At 47.7% G+C, this 20,948-nt stretch overlaps 1 protein-coding gene across 1 annotated transcript in view; it reads right to left on the bottom strand.

Annotated features, from left to right (window-relative positions):
• UEVLD (UEV and lactate/malate dehyrogenase domains) overlaps window positions 1-19,582 on the bottom strand; it is a 30,266-nt gene extending 10,684 nt beyond the window's left edge. Inside the window, exons 1-8 of the mRNA XM_089662281.1 lie at window positions 19,458-19,582; window positions 17,843-17,927; window positions 14,586-14,651; window positions 12,525-12,688; window positions 8,635-8,770; window positions 6,589-6,689; window positions 1,218-1,326; window positions 942-1,112 (exon numbers count right to left, since the gene is read on the bottom strand). Coding sequence (XP_089518407.1) covers window positions 942-1,112; window positions 1,218-1,326; window positions 6,589-6,689; window positions 8,635-8,770; window positions 12,525-12,688; window positions 14,586-14,651; window positions 17,843-17,927; window positions 19,458-19,499 — 874 coding nt within the window. The 5' untranslated portion in view covers window positions 19,500-19,582. The remainder of the gene's footprint in view (window positions 1-941; window positions 1,113-1,217; window positions 1,327-6,588; window positions 6,690-8,634; window positions 8,771-12,524; window positions 12,689-14,585; window positions 14,652-17,842; window positions 17,928-19,457) is intronic.
• Window positions 19,583-20,948: the final 1,366 nt, after the last annotated feature.

Raw genomic sequence — 20,948 nt, 5'->3', positions numbered from 1 at the left:
GCTGACAGTAGTTTCCGACTGGTGATGGGGGTGGGTTTATCGCCGACAGACGTTTCTGATTGGTGATGGGGTGGGTGTATTGCTGCCAGTAGTTTCCGATTGGTGATGGGGTTGGTTTATTGCTGACAGAAGTTTCCAATTGGTGATGGGGTGGGTGTATTGCTGCCAGTAGTTTCCGATTGGTGATTTGAGTGGGTTTATTGCTGACAGTTGTTTCCGATTGGTGATGGGGGTGGGTTTATCGCTGACAGAAGTTTCTGATTGGTGATGGGGGTGGGTTTATTGCTCACAGAAGTTTCTGATTGGTGATGGGGGTGGGTTTATCACTGACAGAAGTTTCTGATTGGTGATGGGGTGGGTGTATTGCTGCCAGTAGTTTCCGATTGGTGATGGGGGTGGGTTTATCGTCGACAGAAGTTTCCGATTGGTGATGGGGGTGGGTTTATTGATCGCAGAAGTTTCCCATTGGTGATGGGGGTGGGTTTATTGATCGCAGAAGTTTCCCATTGGTGATGGGGGTGGGTTTATTGATCGCAGAAGTTTCCCATTGGTGATGGGGGTGGGTTTATTGATCGCAGAAGTTTCCAATTGGTGATAGGGGTGGGTTTATCGCCGACAGAATTTTCCGAATGGCGATGGGGGTGGGTTTATTGCTCGCAGAAGTTTCCGATTGGTGATGGGGGTGGGTTTATTGCTGACAGACGTTTCCGATTGGTGATGGGGGTGGGTTTATTGCTGACAGAAGTTTACGATTGGTGATGGGGGTGGGTTTATTGCTCGCAGAAATTTCCGATTGGTGATGGGAGTGGGTTTATCCGAAAGCCATTTAATAATTATGTATCAGTGAGAAGCGAGGATTTAAATGTGGATGATTTCCATATTCCTGGCCTCCTATGGTGACTCCACCTTGGGCTTTACTGACTACCCCATGTTGTCCTTACCTGGCTGAGAGGCGATGAGCAGCACACTGTCCGGGCAGTGATAGGCCACAGCTGGTACTATGCCACGTAACAGTTCCACGTTACTCTGAAGAACCTCCAAATAGGACTTCGCATTGCTCCACGCATTCACTGTAATGATGACCGTCTTAGAGCCAGCTGCCGCGGACAAATCTGAAAACGCAATAAAAGAGGCTTAGAATCTCTGGACAATACAGTTTCATTTTTTGCATTTAATTGAGCCACAAACCCAAGCAGACTTCCAGCTCTGACATTTACCTTTGCTGACTTGCACGTTCGGGATGCAGAATATGTCTAGGTCCAAGGCTCCTCCCCCTTTCAGTCCACCATCACTGACGTCGAGAAGTACCAGCTTGTCCGCAGCCCTCTGGACAAACCACAAGATGTCATCACTATTAAAATGTTACTAAACCCACAACAGTACAATCAGTCTGTATATGCAGCAAAGCATGCTTGTTATATTCAATGTGGAACCTAAGGGGTTAATTCCCAGCATTGTGTAAAAAGGCCGTTTGATCCTGTCTTCTCTGATCCTCCCCTTCTTTTACTGTCCCCAATCCATCTGCTGATAGTACAGAGCTCTAGGAGGCACTCTGCACATGCGCAGTTTAGTGTGCATGGCTAGAGCATTATTTTTTTTTTTATTTGGGAGGGTGCATGTGATCAGCACAGGGCCAATCAGCCCTGTCCAGACTTAGGGTCAGAGGTTATGCAGCCTCATAGGACAGTCAGAGGAGAGTGAAAACTCCTCCTATAAGCTTTAACCAGTTCTCTGCTGTACACTGATAGAACTCACAAGACTGCTGTATACTGCAGATGAGAAAAGGTATTTAGCAGTTTATATTTACTAAAATAATTGCATTTCCATGCTGTGTGTACTGTGGAAGACCAGATATAGTGACAGCAGGGTCCAGGGAGAGCGGATATAGTGAATGCGGGGTCCGGGGAGACCAGATATAGTGAATTCAGGGTCCAGGGAGAGCGAATATAGTGAACGCAGGGTCCGGGGAGACCAGATATAGTGAACGCAGGGTCCAGGTAAAGCGGATAGAGTGAATGCGGGGTCCGGGGAGACCAGATATAGTGAATGCGGGGTCCAGGGAGACCAGATATAGTGAATGCAGGGTCCGTGGAGAACGGATATAGTGAATGCCGGGTCCAGAGAGACCGGATATAGTTTATGCCGGGTCCAAAGAGACCGGATATAGTGAATGATGGGTCCGGGGAGACCGGATATAGTGAATGCGGGGTCCGGGGAGAGCGGATATAGTGAATGCGGGGTCCGGGGAGAGCGGATATAGTGAATGCAGGGTCCGGGGAGAGCGGATATAGTGAATGCAGGGTCCAGGGTGAGCGGATATAGTGAATGCCGGGTCCGGGTAGAGCGGATATAGTGAATGCAGGGTCCGGGTAGAGCGGATATAGTGAATGCAGGGTCCGGGGAGAGCAGATATAGTGAATGCAGGGTCCGGGGAGAGCAGATATAGTGAATGCAGGGTCCGGGGAGAGCAGATATAGTGAATGCAGGGTCCGGGGAGAGCAGATATAGTGAATGCAGGGTCCGGGGAGAGCAGATATAGTGAATGCAGGGTCCGGGGAGAGCAGATATAGTGAATGCAGGGTCCGGGGAGAGCAGATATAGTGAATGCAGGGTCCGGGGAGAGCAGATATAGTGAATGCAGGGTCCGGGGAGAGCGGATATAGTGAATGCAGGGTCCGGGGAGAGCGGATATAGTGAATGCAGGGTCCGGGGAGAGCGGATATAGTGAATGCAGGGTCCGGGGAGAGCGGATATAGTGAATGTAGGGTCCGGGGAGAGCAGATATAGTGAATGCAGGGTCCGGGGAGACTGGATATAGTGAATGCAGGGTCCGGGGAGAGCGGATATAGTGAATGCCGGGTCCAAAGAGACCGGATATAGTGAATGCAGGGTCCGGGGAGACCGGATATAGTGAATGCAGGGTCCGGGGAGAGCGGATATAGTGAATGCAGGGTCCGGGGAGAGCGGATATAGTGAATGCAGGGTCCGGGGAGAGCGGATATAGTGAATGCAGGGTCCGGGGAGACCGGATATAGTGAATGCAGGGTCCGGGGAGAGCGGATATAGTGAATGCAAGGCAACCATCTCATAGTATAAAACCTGCGACTTGATACTTAATTTGATGCATGGCAGTGGTGGCGCCGGATCAGTCCACCCCAACTGGATGACATTTAGTTTGCTAAAGCATTGAGTGTCAAACAATTGCCATTCATTTTTTTTGAAGAAGAAGCCTTGCTTCGATTTTTAATAATATGTTCATTGTACATTGGATACCTGGTCCCATCCTCCTAGCTGCTGCCGAAGGCTGGTTGTAAGATCAGACAAGGCACCCCCTCCCTCCAGGACTATCCAACAACACAGCCAGCAAGGAGAAGGCTGCTTTCATAAAGGGAAATTTTTTTTTGTCCCCAAGCATTTGCCTGGAATGTTATAAAAGTGGTTTCAAGGAGCGCTACAAACACAACAGCTGCTGGGACACCAAAGGCAACCATAAACCTCCTAATATAAATGCCAATATAAACAATGTCAATGGCACTCACAGAGAGTCCAACAAACCATGCCACACAGCGTGATACTGTTTTTCTCAATGGAATTTTATTTCCACAAAGTAAGGTGATAACAAAAGGCTAGCAAAAGACAAAATAACCCTATGACTAAGTGCTTTGCACGAAACGCATCAGGGAGGGGCTACAGCACCTTGACATCACGCCACCGCTGGTGGCCATCCTGAAAATATATTGTGAGTTGTCTTTCCTTTTGTTATCACCTTGCTTTGTGGAAATAAAATTCCATTGAGAAAAACAGTATCACGCTATGTGGCATCTTTTGTTGGGCTCTCTGTGAGTGCCATCATTCACAAAGCCTATTTTGAGGTGACCCGACACAATGATACCTGTCAAGGGACTCTGAAGGGAACAGGAACCTGGCCTGATTTTGGAGCAGTTGACCTGAACATACCTGATGAGACAGTAGAAATCTCAAATGCGTGTTTATAGCGCGCTTCTGGTGAGTGCGCCTTCACTAATTACTAAGTCACATCATCTGTCATTCCTGGATAAGAAATTCGAGCACTTTGTTTGTGATCTGTCATGATCCTCACATTCATTTTTTTTGACTGTTTTATCACTACTAACCACCTTCATGTGGTTATAATTATCCTGCACTTTATATTTATTGTGTTTATTTATGATATTTATGCCGTTATTTTGAGACATATCTGGCACCTTATATCATTCATATGATTGATTGAACTATTTGGCTATTCCACATAATATTCTTTATCAGCGCTGCACCTGTTTACATTTTCCTGAACTATTTTAGCTGATAAGCCCCCCTCTCCCCTTGGGAAAATGTTTGAAGATGGAGAAAAGTCTGCACGTCACAGCAGATGGCTCCTTGCCTGCTTCGTTGTTGGATGGCTGTGTAAAAGGGGGGAGGGGCACTTTCACTGATAGACTTAGCCCTGGTTCATACCAGTGCAACTTGTCATGCGACTTGAGAATTCAAAGTCGCAGGGCAATCGCACCGTATTAGCAGCAATAAAACCATTAAAATCGTTTGACTCAAGTCACAGCGACTTTGAAAAAGGTTCCTGCATTATTTTTGTGCAAATCCATTGCAACTTGCACTGACATCTGAAGTCGCACAGAGTGTCAGCAAGCCACAATGAAGTCACACTGAATAGTCAGCTTTGAACCCAGATTCACACAAATGCGGTGCGAAATTTGCACCGGTTTCTGTGCGATTTCCACACTGCATTATAACCTCGCCCCAGTCAAGCGAACCATTGCGGGTGTGTATGTTAAATTAACAACACCCCGAAATTGGTTCGCAAAGCGCAGTGCGATGTGCAGAATTGGATTGCATAGGTGTGAATACACATGCGGTCCGATTCTAGTGTGGACAAAAGTAAAAAAAAGGGTCCTGCACTATTTTGGTGCGGATGCGGTGCGATCTGAGCCATACAAAATGTATGGTTCAAATTACACTGCACAGAAATCGCACAGAATTTTCTGCGCAGAAAATCTGCACAGGAATGCGGTGCTGTTCCTGTGTGACTCATACGTGACGTGCCGCACCGCATCAGTGTGAACCCGTGCTGAAGCTGCATGAAGTGGCATGGTTTCAAAGCTGCACTAGTGTGAACCAGAGCTGGGAAAGCGCACAGAAGATGCGACAAAGTGTTACACGTGCTTGTCCTATGGGGAACAGAACACTAATAAAAAAAAATATATATTTTTTTATTTATACAGCACACTGAGACTAATGCAGGCCATACATGATTTGAATTTTGAACGATTTTTCGTCTGAAAATCGAAAACGTTGTTTGCTCAGTAATCCAATGGTGCCATCAATGATTTCGAAAATCGGCCAACCAAGTCCTAATGTTCACCCCGTATAACAGGCGAAACTTCTGTTCCTTCCAGGTCACGGCTCATGCGCATATTCCTTTCGGAAAAACGATCGTACGATTTGATCATCGAGTTGAAAATCGGTCGTTTTTCACAAATTTTCCAACATGCCCGATCACCAAAAAGGGGAGGATCCACAAAAATCAGCCAGTACCATTGACCCACTAACAGAGCGAAAGTCGGCCAATTATTCTTAGGTCCGATCTTCGGGCGAAAAATCAGTCGAATTTCGACCCATGTATGGCCGGCATTATTCTTTAAAATACAGTTTTGAACCTTTTTCTCAGCACTGCTGCAACCTCCCTCCAACACTTCCTGTCTGCCAGCACTCTATCCAGTATTGGCTGTGCACTATGGCTTTAAACAAAGTTCATGAGCGTGACAATGGTGGACCATGCCGAACTATGCCTGTCGGCACCACCATCTGCAGTCTCCGCCAGGGGCCCTTTTGACGGGGGGGACGACATGTGGAGTCAATGATGTCACCAGCACCCCCTCCCCTTTTGTTGCACGCCCCTGCAGGGAATTCTACTGCTACAGCTGATTGGCCCGGAGGCCTGCTATCATGTGACAGTTTCTAATAAATGTATTTTATTATGGTAGTGTTTGTATTTATTTATTTTTATTATTATTATTTCAGGTACTTATATAGCGCCATCAATTTACGCAGCACTTTACATATATATTGTACAATCACATCAGTCCCCGCCCCTGAGGAGTGTACAATCTAAGGTCCCTAAATCACATTCAAACATACACATACTATGGACAATTTAGACAGGAGCCAATTAACCTCCCAGCATGTCTTTGGAGTGTGGGAGGAAACTGGAGTACCCGGAGGAAACACACGCAGGCACAGGGAGAACATGCAAATTTACTGAGTTCATCAGTTACAACATGCATCCATGATAAATGTATCAGATATCATATAGTAGCAGAAGAAAATGTATGTTGTCCAAATATCCTCTTTATTTTCTTTAGCACATTAAATTCTAATTTCACCCTTTCAAAAAAAAAAGAAGAAGGACAGGGTGACAACAGAGCATACCAAATGGGACACAGTAGTCACCCCATAACAGGACTGGGGACAAACAAAACACGTCGGGACCAGCTCTGAAAATCAGATATGCGACAATGACCTTAGATGGTTTGGGCGGTAATATTTATTTATATTTACCTTTGCAGAGATGGCCAATAAACAGGCCAGAGCCAAATCCCCACCTCCGATTACCGTGACCTTTCCTCTGCTTGGTGAGCTCACGTCTATGTTTGATACGCCTAGAAAAAACAAACACACACAAAAAAAAAAAAAAATACATCAGATGCAAATAAAAGGACATTGGTCCAGTTAGGCATTTTTTTTGGGAGGGGGGGGGGTGGGGCTCGGTTAGGTTCCATTACTAGTAATGCAATGGAATGACAGAACCCTGACATGGCTTTTCTGCAGAAACACAAGTGACCGCACAGGCTGAACATGTGTATGTATACTGTGCGTGTTAAACGCCAAAAGAGAACAATCATCACCCAGGAAACACCATTCCAGATAATCAATTATTGCCCCAAGATAATCACCCCAAAAGATTGTCCTGGGCTGTCGGTGGATGTCGGGGGTGATGAACAAACATGCAACTGTCTCCCAATATTACCTTGACTGGACTTCACTCTCTCAATCAACATGAACTATTTTGAATCCTTATGTTGCTAGAATTAGTAAATAACCACTTTAAGCTCCCCCTTATAGAAGATTTACTGCTACAGGGCGGACGTTCTGTGCAAAATCCAACATGTACACACACATTATATATATACACGCAATTCTGCACTTTGGCCACAGGGGGCATGTGCACGACGCTGGACTGCCACTTCTGCTGTCATTGGACACAGCAGAAGCCGATCAACATGAGCCAGCCAATGGATGAGCGCCGGCACCCATTGATTGCCAAGGAGACTGACAGAACACAGCTCTGCCTACGTAAACAAGGCAGAGCTGTGTCCTGTCAGCGGCAATCTGCTAGATTGCCTAGTAAAAACACCCAACACAGTAGACAAATCACATAGATCTGCTCTCCCCGGACCCCGCATTCACTATATCCGCTCTCCCGGACCCCGCATTCACTATATCCGCTCTCCCGGACCCCGCATTCACTATATCCGCTCTCCCCGGACCCCGCATTCACTATATCCGCTCTCCCGGACCCCGCATTCACTATATCCGCTCTCCCCGGACCCCGCATTCACTATATCCGCTCTCCCCGGACCCCGCATTCACTATATCCGCTCTCCCCGGACCCCGCATTCACTATATCCGCTCTCCCCGGACCCCGCATTCACTATATCCGCTCTCCCCGGACCCCGCATTCACTATATCCGCTCTCCCCGGACCCTGCATTCACTATATCCGGTCTCCCCGGACCCCGCATTCACTATATCCGGTCTCCCCGGACCCCGCATTCACTATATCCGCTCTCCCTGGACCCTGCATTCACTATATCTGGTCTCCCCAGACCCCGCATTCACTATATCCGCTCTCCCCGGACCCCGCATTCACTATATCCGTTCTCCCCGGACCCTGCATTCACTATATCCGGTCTCCCCGGACCCTGCATTCACTATATCCGGTCTCCCCGGACCCTGCATTCACTATATCTGGTCTCCCCGGACCCTGCATTCACTACATCTGGTCTCCCCGGACCCCGCATTCACTATATCCGCTCTGCTCTCCCCGGACCCTGCATTCACTATATCCGCTCTCCCCGGACCCCGCATTCACTATATCCGCTCTCCCCGGACCCTGCATTCACTATATCCGCTCTCCCCGGACCCTGCATTCACTATATCCGGTCTCCCCGGACCCTGCATTCACTATATCCGGTCTCCCCGGACCCTGCATTCACTATATCCGGTCTCCCCGGACCCCGCATTGACTATATCCGCTCTCCCTGGACCCTGCATTCACTATATCTGGTCTCCCCGGAGCCCGCATTCACTATATCCGGTCTCCCCGGACCCTGCATTCACTATATCCGGTCTCCCCGGACCCTGCATTCACTATATCCGGTCTCCCCGGACCCCGCATTGACTATATCCGCTCTCCCTGGACCCTGCATTCACTATATCTGCTCTCCCCGGACCCTGCATTCACTATATCCGCTCTCCCCGGACCCTGCATTCACTATATCCGCTCTCCCCGGACCCCGCATTCACTATATCCGCTCTCCCTTACCATCCGTGACCTGAGAGATGTAGGACAGCAGCTCCCTCTGTCTGTGGGCGTCAGTGGCTGTGAGGGAATACAGCGGGTGCTCCTCCTCAAACTTCATCACCATCTCTCTGATCAGTCCCAGGATTGTGGACTTCGGCTGAAAAGACAAAAAGTGATCATCACATACCGACCTGTCATGGAAGCCATGAATGCGGCCATATGGTCACTACTGGGGGATAATGACCTCACAAGGCACAGAGGAGGCAGATATCATCCTCCGCAATCAGCATCATTCCTTACCTACAAACATCCTCATTCTAGATCCCCTGGAATCAGCATCATTCCTTACTGACAAAAATCCTCATTCTGGATCCACTGCAATCAGCATCATTCCTTATCGACAAACATCCCCATTCTGGATCCACTGCAATCAGCATCATTCCTTATCAACAAAGATCCTCATTCTGGATCCACTGCAATCAGCATCATTCCTTATCAACAAAGATCCTCATTCTGGATCCACTGCAATCAGCATCATCCATTAACTACAAAGGTCCCCATTTTGAACCCCACACAATCAGCGTCATCATCCCTTATCTACAAAGGTCCCCATTCCAGATTCACTGCAATCAGCATTAATCCTTGATCGACAAAGGTCCACATTCTGGATCTCCTGCAAACAGCATCATCACTGAACTACATAGGTAACTATTCTGAACTCCCTGCCATCAGCATCATTCCTTATCTACAAACATCCCCATTCTAGATCTACTGCAATCAGCATCATTCCTTATCAACAAAGATCCTCATTCTGGATCCACTGCAATTAGCATCATCCATTAACTACAAAGGTCCCCATTCTAAACCACATGCAATCCGTATCATCCCTTATTGACAAAGGTCTCTCCTTCTGGATCCACTACAATCAGCATCATCCCTGAACTACAGAGCTCCTCATTCTGAACCCCTCGCAATCATCATCATTCCTTATCTACAAACATCCCCATTTTGGATCCACTGCAGGGATGTCAAACTGGCGGCCCTCCAGCTGTTGCAAAACTACAAGTCCCATCATGCCTCTGCCTTTGGGAGTCATGCTTGTAACTGTCAATCCTGCAATGCCTCATGGGACTTGTAGTTTGGCAACAGCTGGAGGGCTGCCAGTTTGACCCCCGTGCCCTAAGGGAACAAGATAGAAATAAGAAAAAAAATGGGGGGGGGGGGTGCATGATCCAGAGGGGGAGGAGAGAGGTTTGGGAGTAAATCAGGATCACGCTTGGATGCACAGTTTAATATTTGAACTTTGCATATATTTATATGTGTTAGGAATTTGACAATAAAGTTATTTATAGTTTTTTTCATATATATATATATATATATATATATATATATATATATATATATATATATATATATATATATATATATATATATACACACACACTTCCCTATCAGGACGACTCCTAACCTGAAATACCTGTCTGGCCGGTGACTCAGTAAAACCAATGATCGGTCCAGTCATGTGACACTCCTTGGTCATGTGACAGGCTGTACCACGCAGGGTGACACACAAGGAAGCAGATGGAGTAGGCTGTCAGCCATCAGTGCCTATACCGAGCTTCACAAAGAAGATCTCCGGTCTAAACAAAAACATTTCAATGGTTTCTAATAGGTGTATATAATGGGGGGGTTTACTAAAACTGGAGCACTCAGAATCTGGTGCAGCTGCGCATGGCAGCCAATCAGCTTCTACAGCGCCTTGAAAGTCTTCATACCCCTTGAAATGTTCCTCATGTTGTCATGTTACAACCAAAGATGTAAATGTATTTTATTGGGATTTGATGTGATAGACCAACACCAAGTGGCACATAATTGTGAAGTGGAAGGAAAATGAGAAATGGTTTTCAACATTTTTTACAAATAAATATCTGAAAAGTGTGGCGTGCATTTGTATTCAGCCCCCTTTACTCTGATACCCCTAACTAAAATCCAGTGGAACTAATTGCCTTCAGAAGTCACATGATTAGTAAAGAGAGTCCACCAGAGTGTCATGTAATCTCAGTATAAATACAGCTTGAAAAAGTCTTCACACCCCTTGAGATTTTCCCCATGTTGTCATGTTATGTATTTTATTGGGATTGGATGTGATAGACCAACACAAAGTGGAACATAATTGTGAAGTGGGAGGAAAATGAGAAATGGTTTACAACATCTTTTACAAATATCTGAAAAGTGTGGCCTGCGTTTGTATTCAGCCCCCTTTACTCCGATACTCCTAACTAAAATCCAGTGGAACCAATTACCTTCACAAGTCACCTAATTAGTAAACAGAGCCCCCCTGTGTGTCATGTAATCTCAGTATAAATCCAGCTGTTCTGTGAAGCCCTCAGGGGTTTGTTAGAGAACATTAGTGAACAAACAGTATCATGAAGGCCAAGGAACACACCAGACAGGTCAGGGATACATTTGTGGAGAAGTGTAAAGCATGGTTAGGTTTTAAAAAAATCTCCCAAGCTTTGAACATTTCACGGAACACTGATCAATCCATCATCCGAAAATGGAAAGAGTATGGCACAACTGCAAACCTACCAAGACATGGCCGTCCACCTAAACTGACAGGCCGGGCAAGGAGAGCATTCATCAGAGGAGCAGCCAAGAGGCCCATGGGAACTCTGGAGGAGCTGCAGAGATCCACAGCTCAGGTGGGAGAATCTGTCCACAGGACAACTATTAGTCGTGCACTCCACAAATCTGGCCTTTATGGAAGAGTGGCAAGAAGAAAGCCATTGTTGGAAGAAGAAGTCCTGTTTGCAGTTTGCAAGAAGCCATGTGGGGGACACAGCAAATATGTGGAAGAAGGGGCTCTGGTCAGAGGAGACCAAAATGGAACTTTTTGGCCTAAAAGCAAAATGCTATGTGTGGGGGAAAACTAACACTGCACATCACCCTGAACATACCATCACCACCGTGAAACATGGTGGTGGCAGCATCATGTGGTGGGGATGCTTTTCTTCAACAGGGACAGGGAAGCTGGTCAGAGTTGATGGGAAAATGGATGGAGCCAAATACAGGGAAATCTTAGAAGAAAACCTGTTTGAGTCTGCAAAAGACTTGAGACCGAGCGGAGGTTCACCTTGCAGCAGGACAATGACCCAAAACATCCAGCCAGAGCTACAATGGAATGGTTTGGATCAAAGCATCTTCATGTGTTAGAATGGCCCAGTCACAGTCCAGACCGAAATCCAATGGAGAATCTGTGGCAAGACCTGAAAATTGCTGTTCCCAGACACTCTCCATCCAATCTGGCAGAGGTTGAGCGATTCTGCAAAGAAGAATGGGCAGAAATGTCCCTCTCTAGATGTGCAAAGAGACATCCCCAAAAAGACTTGCAGCTGGAATTGCAGCCAAAGGGGGTCCTACAATGTACTGACTCCGGGGGGCCGAATACAAATGCCGCAACACTTTTCAGATATTTATTTCAAAAAATGTTGAAAACCATTTCTCATTTTCCTTCCACTTCACAATTATGTGCCACTTTGTGTTGGTCTATCTCATCAAATCCCAATAAAATACATTTATGTTTTTGGTTGTAAGATGACAAAATGTGGAAAATTTCAAGGGGTGTGAAGACTTTTTCAATGCACTGTAACCTCAACTCATTCAATGAAGCTTTGACCATAAAACCTGGAAGCTGATTGGTTTCTATGCAGAGCTGCACCAGATTTTGTGCTCTCCAGGTTTAGTAAATCTCCCCCTATGTGTCCCATAGACCAGAGTGCACAATGCAGCAGCACATAATAACTATCTGCAACCAATCAGAAATCATCCTTCACTAGCCTGCCTACCATCACCCAGCTTCTGATTCGCTTCTGACCCATTCATTCCACAAGCCCAGGACGCAGCGCTCTTACATGGCTCCAGTTCTGGAGGTACGGCAGATAGATCCTCCCCTGGGCGTCTATGTGTTTGCCGACCCGGATGCCCATTGTGTCGGTGGGTTTCAGGAAGCAGAGCGGGGGACCGAAGGGGTGCGAGTCCAGGAGCCAGAGACAGATCGGGATGTTGTAAGAGTTCCCTGCAAAATAAAACGTTCAGGGCGTACACCCAACCACGACATTTACTGTAGACTGCTCTGTGCATAACAACTGCCACTTTTGTATTTTTTTTAATAAAAGACGCCCTAGTTTGTGTATATAGATGCAGTATATAGCGTGTGTATACACACACACACACACACACACACACACACACACACACACACACACACACATATATTGCCCAAAGTATTGCCCCCCCCTCCAAATCATGTGATTCAGGTGTTCCAATCCTCTCCATATCATTGGATTCAGGTGTTCCAATCCCCTCCATGGACACAGGTGTATACAATCAAGCCCCTAGGCATGCAGACGGCTTCTACAAACATTTGTGAAAGAATGGGTCGCTCTCAGGAGCTCAGTGACTCCAAGCGTGGTCCCGTGATAGGTGGCCACCTGGGCAATAAGTCCATCCGTGACATTTCCTGGCTACTAAATATTCCACGCTCAACTGTTAGTGGGATTATAACAAAGTGGAAGCAACTGGGAACAACAGCAACTCAGCCACCAAGTGGTAGGCCACGTCACATGACAGAGCGGGGTCAGCGCATGCTGAAGCGCACAGTGCGCAGAAGTTGCCAACTGTCTGCAGAGTCAATAGCTAAAGACCTCCAAACTTGGTGTGGCCTTCAGATGAGCCCAACAACAGTGCGTAGAGAGCTTCAGGGAATGGGTTTCCATGGCCGAGCAGCTGCATCCAAGCCTTCCATCACCAAGTGCAATGCAAAGTGTCGGATGCAGTGGTGTAAAGCACGCCGCCACTGGACTCTAGAGCAGAGGAGATGTGTTCTATGGAGGGACCAATAACGCTTCTCTGTCTGGAAATCCGATGGACGTGTCTGGGTTTGGCGGTTGCCAGGAGAACGGTATTTGCCTGACTGCATTGTGCCAAGTGTAAAGTTTGGTGGAGGGGGGGTTATGGTGTGGGGGTGTTTTCAGGGGTTGGGCTTGGCCCCCTAGTTCCAGTGAAGGGAACTCTTAAGGTGACATTTTGGACAATTTCATGCTCCCAACTTTGTGGGAAGAGTTTGGGGATGGCCCCTGCCTGTTCCAACATGACTGCACACCAGTGCACTAAGCAAGGTCCATAAAGACATGGAGGAGCCAGTTTGGGGTGGAGGAACTTGACTGTCCTGCACAGAGTCCTGACCTCAACCCCATAGAACACCTTTGGGATGAATTAGAGCGGAGACTGCGAGCCAGGCCTCCTCCCCCGACATCAGTGCCTGACCTGACAAATGTGCTTCTGGAAGAATGGTCCAACCTTCCCATAGACACCCTCCTAAACCTTGTGGGCGGCCTTCCCAGAAGAGTTGAAGCTGTTATAGCTGCAAAGGGCGGGGCCAACTCAATATTGAACCCTACGGACTAAGACTGGGAGGCCATGTGCGTGGAAAGGCAGGCGGCCTCTATTGGAAGCCCGTGTGACAGGGTGACAACGCAGGAGAACAACTGGAGACAGGGACGGAGCGTTGTCACCCACAAACAGGAAGTGCCCGAATGGCAGGATCACCACATATTTAATGAAAGCTGCTCTAAAAAGACTGAAAGCGAGTTTTCAAACATGTAAAATGTGACATCTTCAATGGCATTTTAGTGGTTGGGTGTAATGATAAAACCTCCCACACACAGGCTGATGATGAGTAATGGCGGGGATGGCGATGGTTGTCAGCCGCCTTCTAGGCCCAGGATGACGGATGACATCAATAAAAGGCATGTGGCCAGAGGGGAAATACTGATGTGTCACATGACTTTCCAATATATTTGGATACTTTTTGTATAAAAAAAACAAAAAAAAAAAACAAAAAACCTTGGAAACCAAATCTGACCACAAAAGGAGATAAAAAAACAAACAAAAAAACTTCAAAGTAAACGTACCCTGAAATTTCATGGGAACCGTCCCGGAGAGGTTCAGGAGGTCTTTCTGTGAACCGTCTTTAAATGCTGCAAAGAAAAGCATGATCATTAGACACGCCCACTGCAACAATGTATCACTCCAGGAGCCAGACTACAAATTGAAGCTTGTTACATTGTAGCAATACTTTTGGGGCTCATTTACACATGCTTGGACTTTAAACACACCCCCTCCATCACACCCCCGCCCTCACACCCCCGCCCTCACACCCCCACAACTTTAGCACCCAACCCTTCAGCATGCATTTGTAATGTGTTTTTTTATGCTTCTGTGAAGCTTTAATGAAGCTGGTGTTCATTTTTTATGTGTTTTAAAGAGGACCAGTAGAAGCCCAGTAGTACCCCTGTTCAGCAGATCTCCTCAGTGTTACCCCCAGCTCTGCCGACGCCACACTCAGTAGTGACCCCCAGCTCTGCTGATCCCCTGCTCAGTAGTGACCCCCAGCTCTGCTGATCCCCTGCTCAGTAGTGACCCCAGCTCTGCTGATCCCCTGCTCAGTAGTGACCCCCAGCAAAGTAGTGACCCCCAGCTCTGCTGATCCCCTGCAAAGTATTGACCCTCAGCTCTGCTGATGCCCTGCTCAGTAGTGACCCTCAGCTCTGCTGATGCCCTGCTCAGTAGTGACCCTCAGCTCTGCTGATGCCCTGCTCAGTAGTGACCCTCAGCTCTGCTGATGCCCTGCTCAGTAGTGACCCTCAGCTCTGCTGATGCCCTGCTCAGTAGTGACCCTCAGCTCTGCTGATGCCCTGCTCAGTAGTGACCCTCAGCTCTGCTGATGCCCTGCTCAGTAGTGACCCTCAGCTCTGCTGATGCCCTGCTCAGTAGTGACCCTCAGCTCTGCTGATGCCCTGCTCAGTAGTGACCCTCAGCTCTGCTGATGCCCTGCTCAGTAGTGACCCTCAGCTCTGCTGATGCCCTGCTCAGTAGTGACCCTCAGCTCTGCTGATGCCCTGCTCAGTAGTGACCCTCAGCTCTGCTGATGCCCTGCTCAGTAGTGACCCTCAGCTCTGCTGATGCCCTGCTCAGTAGTGACCCTCAGCTCTGCTGATGCCCTGCTCAGTAGTGACCCTCAGCTCTGCTGATGCCCTGCTCAGTAGTGACCCTCAGCTCTGCTGATGCCCTGCTCAGTAGTGACCCTCAGCTCTGCTGATGCCCTGCTCAGTAGTGACCCTCAGCTCTGCTGATGCCCTGCTCAGTAGTGACCCTCAGCTCTGCTGATGCCCTGCTCAGTAGTGACCCTCAGCTCTGCTGATGCCCTGCTCAGTAGTGACCCTCAGCTCTGCTGATGCCCTGCTCAGTAGTGACCCTCAGCTCTGCTGATGCCCTGCTCAGTAGTACACCCAGCACTGCTGATCCCATTCAGTAGTACCCCCAGCTCTGCTGCTGCCACACTCAGTAGTGACCCCCAACTCTGATGCCACACTCAATAGTGACCACCAACTCTGATGCCACACTCAATAGTGACCCCCAACTCTGATGCCACACTCAATAGTGACCCCCAACTCTGATGCCACACTCAATAGTGACCCCCAACTCTGATGCCACACTCAATAGTGACCCACAGCTCTGATGCCACACTCTGTAGTACCCCCAGCACTGCCGATGCCACGCTCAGTAGTACCCCTAGCTCTGCCGATGCCACACTCAGTAGTGACCCCAGCTCTGCCGATGCCACGCTCAGTAGTGACCCCAGCTCTGCCAATGCCACACTCAGTAGTGACCCCAGCTCTGCTGATGCCACGCTCAGTAGTGACCCCAGCTCTGCCGATGCCACGCTCAGTAGTACCCCTAGCTCTGCCGATGCCACACTCAGTAGTGACCCCAGCTCTGCCGATGCCACGCTCAGTAGTGACCCCAGCTCTGCTGATGCCACGCTCAGTAGTACCCCTAGCTCTGCCGATGCCACATTCATTAGTGACCCCAGCTCTGCCGATGCCACACTCAGTAGTGACCCCCAGCTCTGCTGATGCCACACTCAGTAAGCAAAAAGCAGCATTGTTGATACAATAGAGTTCAATGGAGAATCTGCTGAAATGCACGGTAGTGTGTTTTTGCCGCGTTTTGTGTTTTTATTCTGCTCAGCAAAAAAAAAAAAAAAAAAAAATTAATTCCACTTTAAAATTAAAAAAAAAAATTCCACTTTAAAAAATATGTAAAAAAAAAAAAAAAAAAGGGAAAAAAATTCCACTTTAAAAAAAATAAATAAATAACTGAACAAAACGCAAATCGTGGCAAAAACCGCAAAACGAACTGCGAAAAGCACTGCAAAAAAGGAGAAAAGTCAAACTGCATAGGTATGAATGGAGCATTAATTATACTTTGAAGTGCACCTGGTGACATTTTTAGTGACAGTTGAATGTCCTGTAAGAATGTTCTTATGACTATTTGTTCAATAATCTACTGGTATATGGCCAGCTTTATAGAGAAAAAAAAAAGGGTGGGGGAAGGGGGGTGTTCTGCAATCCTGTCCTAGGGTGACAACTCTGCTCCTCCATAGAAAGGCTTGAGTGAGTGTTGTCACCCTAGGACAGGAAGTGTATTTCTGGCAGGATCACCAGGTGAAAATAAAGAGAAAACTAATGCATCCACCACCTCTAAGGACCAGTGAGTTGCATTATAATACATTTCTGTTCCTGTGGTTGGATACCCTTCAAGACCCCGTCACACTGGGTTCGACTTGCCATACGATTTGCCATGCCATGCAAGTTGCAAATCGCACGGCAAGTCACATCCTATTGTTCGCAACTAATGCGGTCATATCGGTGCGATTCTGACTTGGTCAGAGCTGCACCAACTTCTAGAGTAGTGCATGTGCTGCTTCAGGTTCGACCAGGGGCGGACTGACCAATCGAGTACTCGGGCACTGCTCAAGGGCCCGGGGTCAGTAGGGGGCCCCATGAAATGCCCCTGGTACCTTTTTTATAGGCTTTTTTTGGGTGTGCTTTGAGTGTGGGCAAGGACACAGGGGCCCCATGATCCCCTATTGCTCGGGGGCCCCATGAATTCTCAGTCCACCCCTGGGTGCGACTTGCATAGACATCTAGGCAGAGTTGCACCTCAAGTCGTAATGACATCCGACTTTGAAATCGTGCGACTTCACAGAAAGTCACACAATTTCAAGTCGAATCGGTGTGACCCGGGGAGGGGGGGTAATTTAAAAAAAAATGTAAGCAGGACTTTCTCAATGCTTAGGTGGCTCTGGAAGTCCTCATCCACTTACTGTATGTATCCATGGAGTAGATGAATCCTGGGAAGGTCTTGTAGACATCTCTCAGCTCTTCTACCGTCAGATCCCGGAACTTGTACTGCAATGATACAAAGTCGGCTTTAATCGATCGTTACAATTAGCTCCGCCTTCAATGCGACCATATTTGATACATACAACTATTTGCATATCTTATAGTGGCCACACAGACTTTCATTTTTTTTTTTTTTTATGTGCGATTTGATCAAAGTGATCAAATCCACAAATGATCGAACAGCTACAACTTCCCTTCCGGTCAATTTAGCCTCAATTTCAGTTGGATTCAATCCAGGCCAGGGTAGGAGATGATTGATTGTTATCGATCGGCAGCACTGAGATACTTTGTTCATGTATACGATTGCAGATCGACTGATTGGATGATGAGATCACATGATGGAAAAGCGACCAATAACTTGCAATCGTAGGTTACGACCAGATCTTAATTATCAATCAAAATCCACCATAATCGATCGACTGGGTTGTGGGCTATAGATCAATTATTCCTGCTGGAAACGATCGATTGGAAAATAAATGGGTCATTTATGGAAGAAGAGAAGCTGAAGTACGATACGCAGGGGCGGACTGACAACTCATGGGACCCCCGGGCAATAGGGGATCATGGGGCCCCTGTGTCCTTGCCCAAACTCAAAAAAGCCTATGAAAAAGGTACCAGGGGCATCTCATGGGGCCCACTACTGACCCCGGGCCCTCGGGCAGTGCCCGAGTTTCCAAATGGTCAGTCCGCCCCTGACGATACGGTTTCCTTGGGTACTCTGGCCGCGGTGAATGAGCCGCCGCAACGCAGGACATACCGCTGTGACGTATTCGGCCCATAAATACACTGAGTCCCCAGTCACACTGGATGCGAATTGGCATGCGAATTGCAAATCGCAGCCTACTGTCCGCAATTACAGCGGTCATGTCGGTGCGATTCCAACTTGGTTGGACCCGCACCGATTTCTAGAGTAATATATGCGCGACTTCTGGCGCGAATTGCATAGACCTGTATCAGATGTCTTGAAAAATCGTGCCTGAAATCGACACGTCGTCCGACTTTGAAAACCTGCGACTTCACAGCAAGTCGCACGATTTCAAAGTCGGGTTTGATGTGACCGGGGGGAGGGGAGTAATTAGACTAAGTCTGGAAATAGGAATATGCGATTTGTGGCAACCAAAGACGATCTTAAGTGAAAACCGCTGTTCCGCCTCGCCCCAAGAGCTTTCATTCAAACTTTCCTGACCCTTTCCAGGAGTTCATTTCCAATGCCCCATGGAGGTTCGCTTGTGTCCTCCACACCCAGTAGGTCTATGATCAATCGATCTTGGTATAAAAGTTGATCAATTAGGACCAGAGTCATAGCAATAATTCCAATCACTTGATCAATACTTCCAATCACATGATCATTACTTCCAATCACATGATCATTACTTCCAATCACATGATCAATACTTCCAATCACATGATCAATACTTTCAATGACTGTACAGAAGGGGGTTGGAGTTACGGAGATCAGAATACAGGGGGCAATGATCACAGCGGGGGGGCCGGTAGAGTGTCAGCTCTGTGGCCCAGTACGGGAGGAGGGCTCACCTTCCCCAGCCGCGGACGGATCAGCTCCACATTCAGCTCCATCTCCGGGTCACTCTTCCGGCTTCCTCCCCGAACACCGGGACCAGGAGCAGGGAGGAGCAGCCCGACATCACTCACAGGGCGGATCCCGACACCAGCCCGCCCCGCCCATCCCTGACACCGTCTGGAGGGGCTGAGATGTGAACTATCCCCCGGATCACACATCGTCTATATACAGTGCTAGAGATGTCTGTGTTGGAAATATGGGCCATCTAATATCACATCGGCCAGTATGGATAGATGGTCGGTCAGTTGATCAATCGATCAGACAGACAGACAGATACCATGTGTGATCAGATCTATACAATCTTACATGAATAATATGGTCCATATAACGTGTCATCCCAGATCAGATCATCCGTAGAATATAATACAGGCAGGGGCGGACTGACAACTTATGGGGTCCCCGGGCAATAGGGGATCATGGGGCCCCTGTGTCCTTTCCATATCAAAAAAGCCTATGAAAAAGGTACCAGGGGCATCTCATGGGGCCCCCTACTGACCCCAGGCCCTCGGGCAGTGCCCGAGTTTCCAAATGGTCAGTCTGCCCCTGGATATATATATATATATATATATACCTGTAGTCAGGGGCGGACTGACCATTTGGAAACTCGGGCACTGCCCAAGGGCCCGGGGTCAGTAGGGGGCCCCATGAGATGCCCCTGGTACCTTTTTCATAGGCTTTTTTGAGTTTGGGCAAGGACACAGGGGCCCCATGATCCCCAATTGCCCGGGGGCCCCATGAGTTGTCAGTCCGCCCCTGTATATATATATATATATATATTCACACGGCTCAAAAAAATGCAATGAAGCCTTTTTAATCAGAGTCTAGCATCAAGTCAATGAAACTCCTGGGATATTGAGCTGGTCAGGTAATACCGGCCATAGACGGGTCGAAAATCGGCCGAAGAAAAAATATTTCCCGATTTTCGCACCGTTAGTGGGTTAATTGGCTGGCCGTTTTTCGGGGTTTTGGCACATTTTTTTTATTGAACATGTTTGAAAATTCGAGGCCGATTTTGACGGTCGGCTGATTTTCCCGGCAATGATGGGCAAATCGTCCGTTCGTTTTACTGATAAAAAATCTGTGCATGAGCCGTGAAGAGGAAGAAGAGGAAAAAGAAGAAGTAATCTTCATTCTTTTGCCCCCTGGATATCCCCACACCTGTGATATTCCAGTACTGCAAGGGTTAAAATGAGCCTTTGGACCTGTTGCCCTTTCTGTCATCCTGTTCCATTCATAGAAGTTGTACTAATGATTCTCACAATGAAAAGTGCTTTATGAATGAACATGGGCAGATGAATGAAAGGTCTGCCTCCACCAATCATAGAGTGTTTTTTATTGTGGGAAGGGATAGTACAGCTTTTATGAATGGAGCAGGGGGAGAAGAAGAAGAAGAATGTACAGATGTCACTGAATGGCGGCTCCATTCTTTATTCTAAAGTCCGCTA

Source organism: Staurois parvus, unplaced genomic scaffold, assembly GCF_062004578.1.
Source record: "Staurois parvus isolate SC_StPar_1 unplaced genomic scaffold, SC_StPar_1.0 ptg001452l, whole genome shotgun sequence".
Lineage (NCBI taxonomy): Eukaryota > Metazoa > Chordata > Amphibia > Anura > Ranidae > Staurois > Staurois parvus.
Note: the sequence above shows the minus strand (reverse complement) of the source record. Positions and strands in the feature narration are given on the sequence as shown.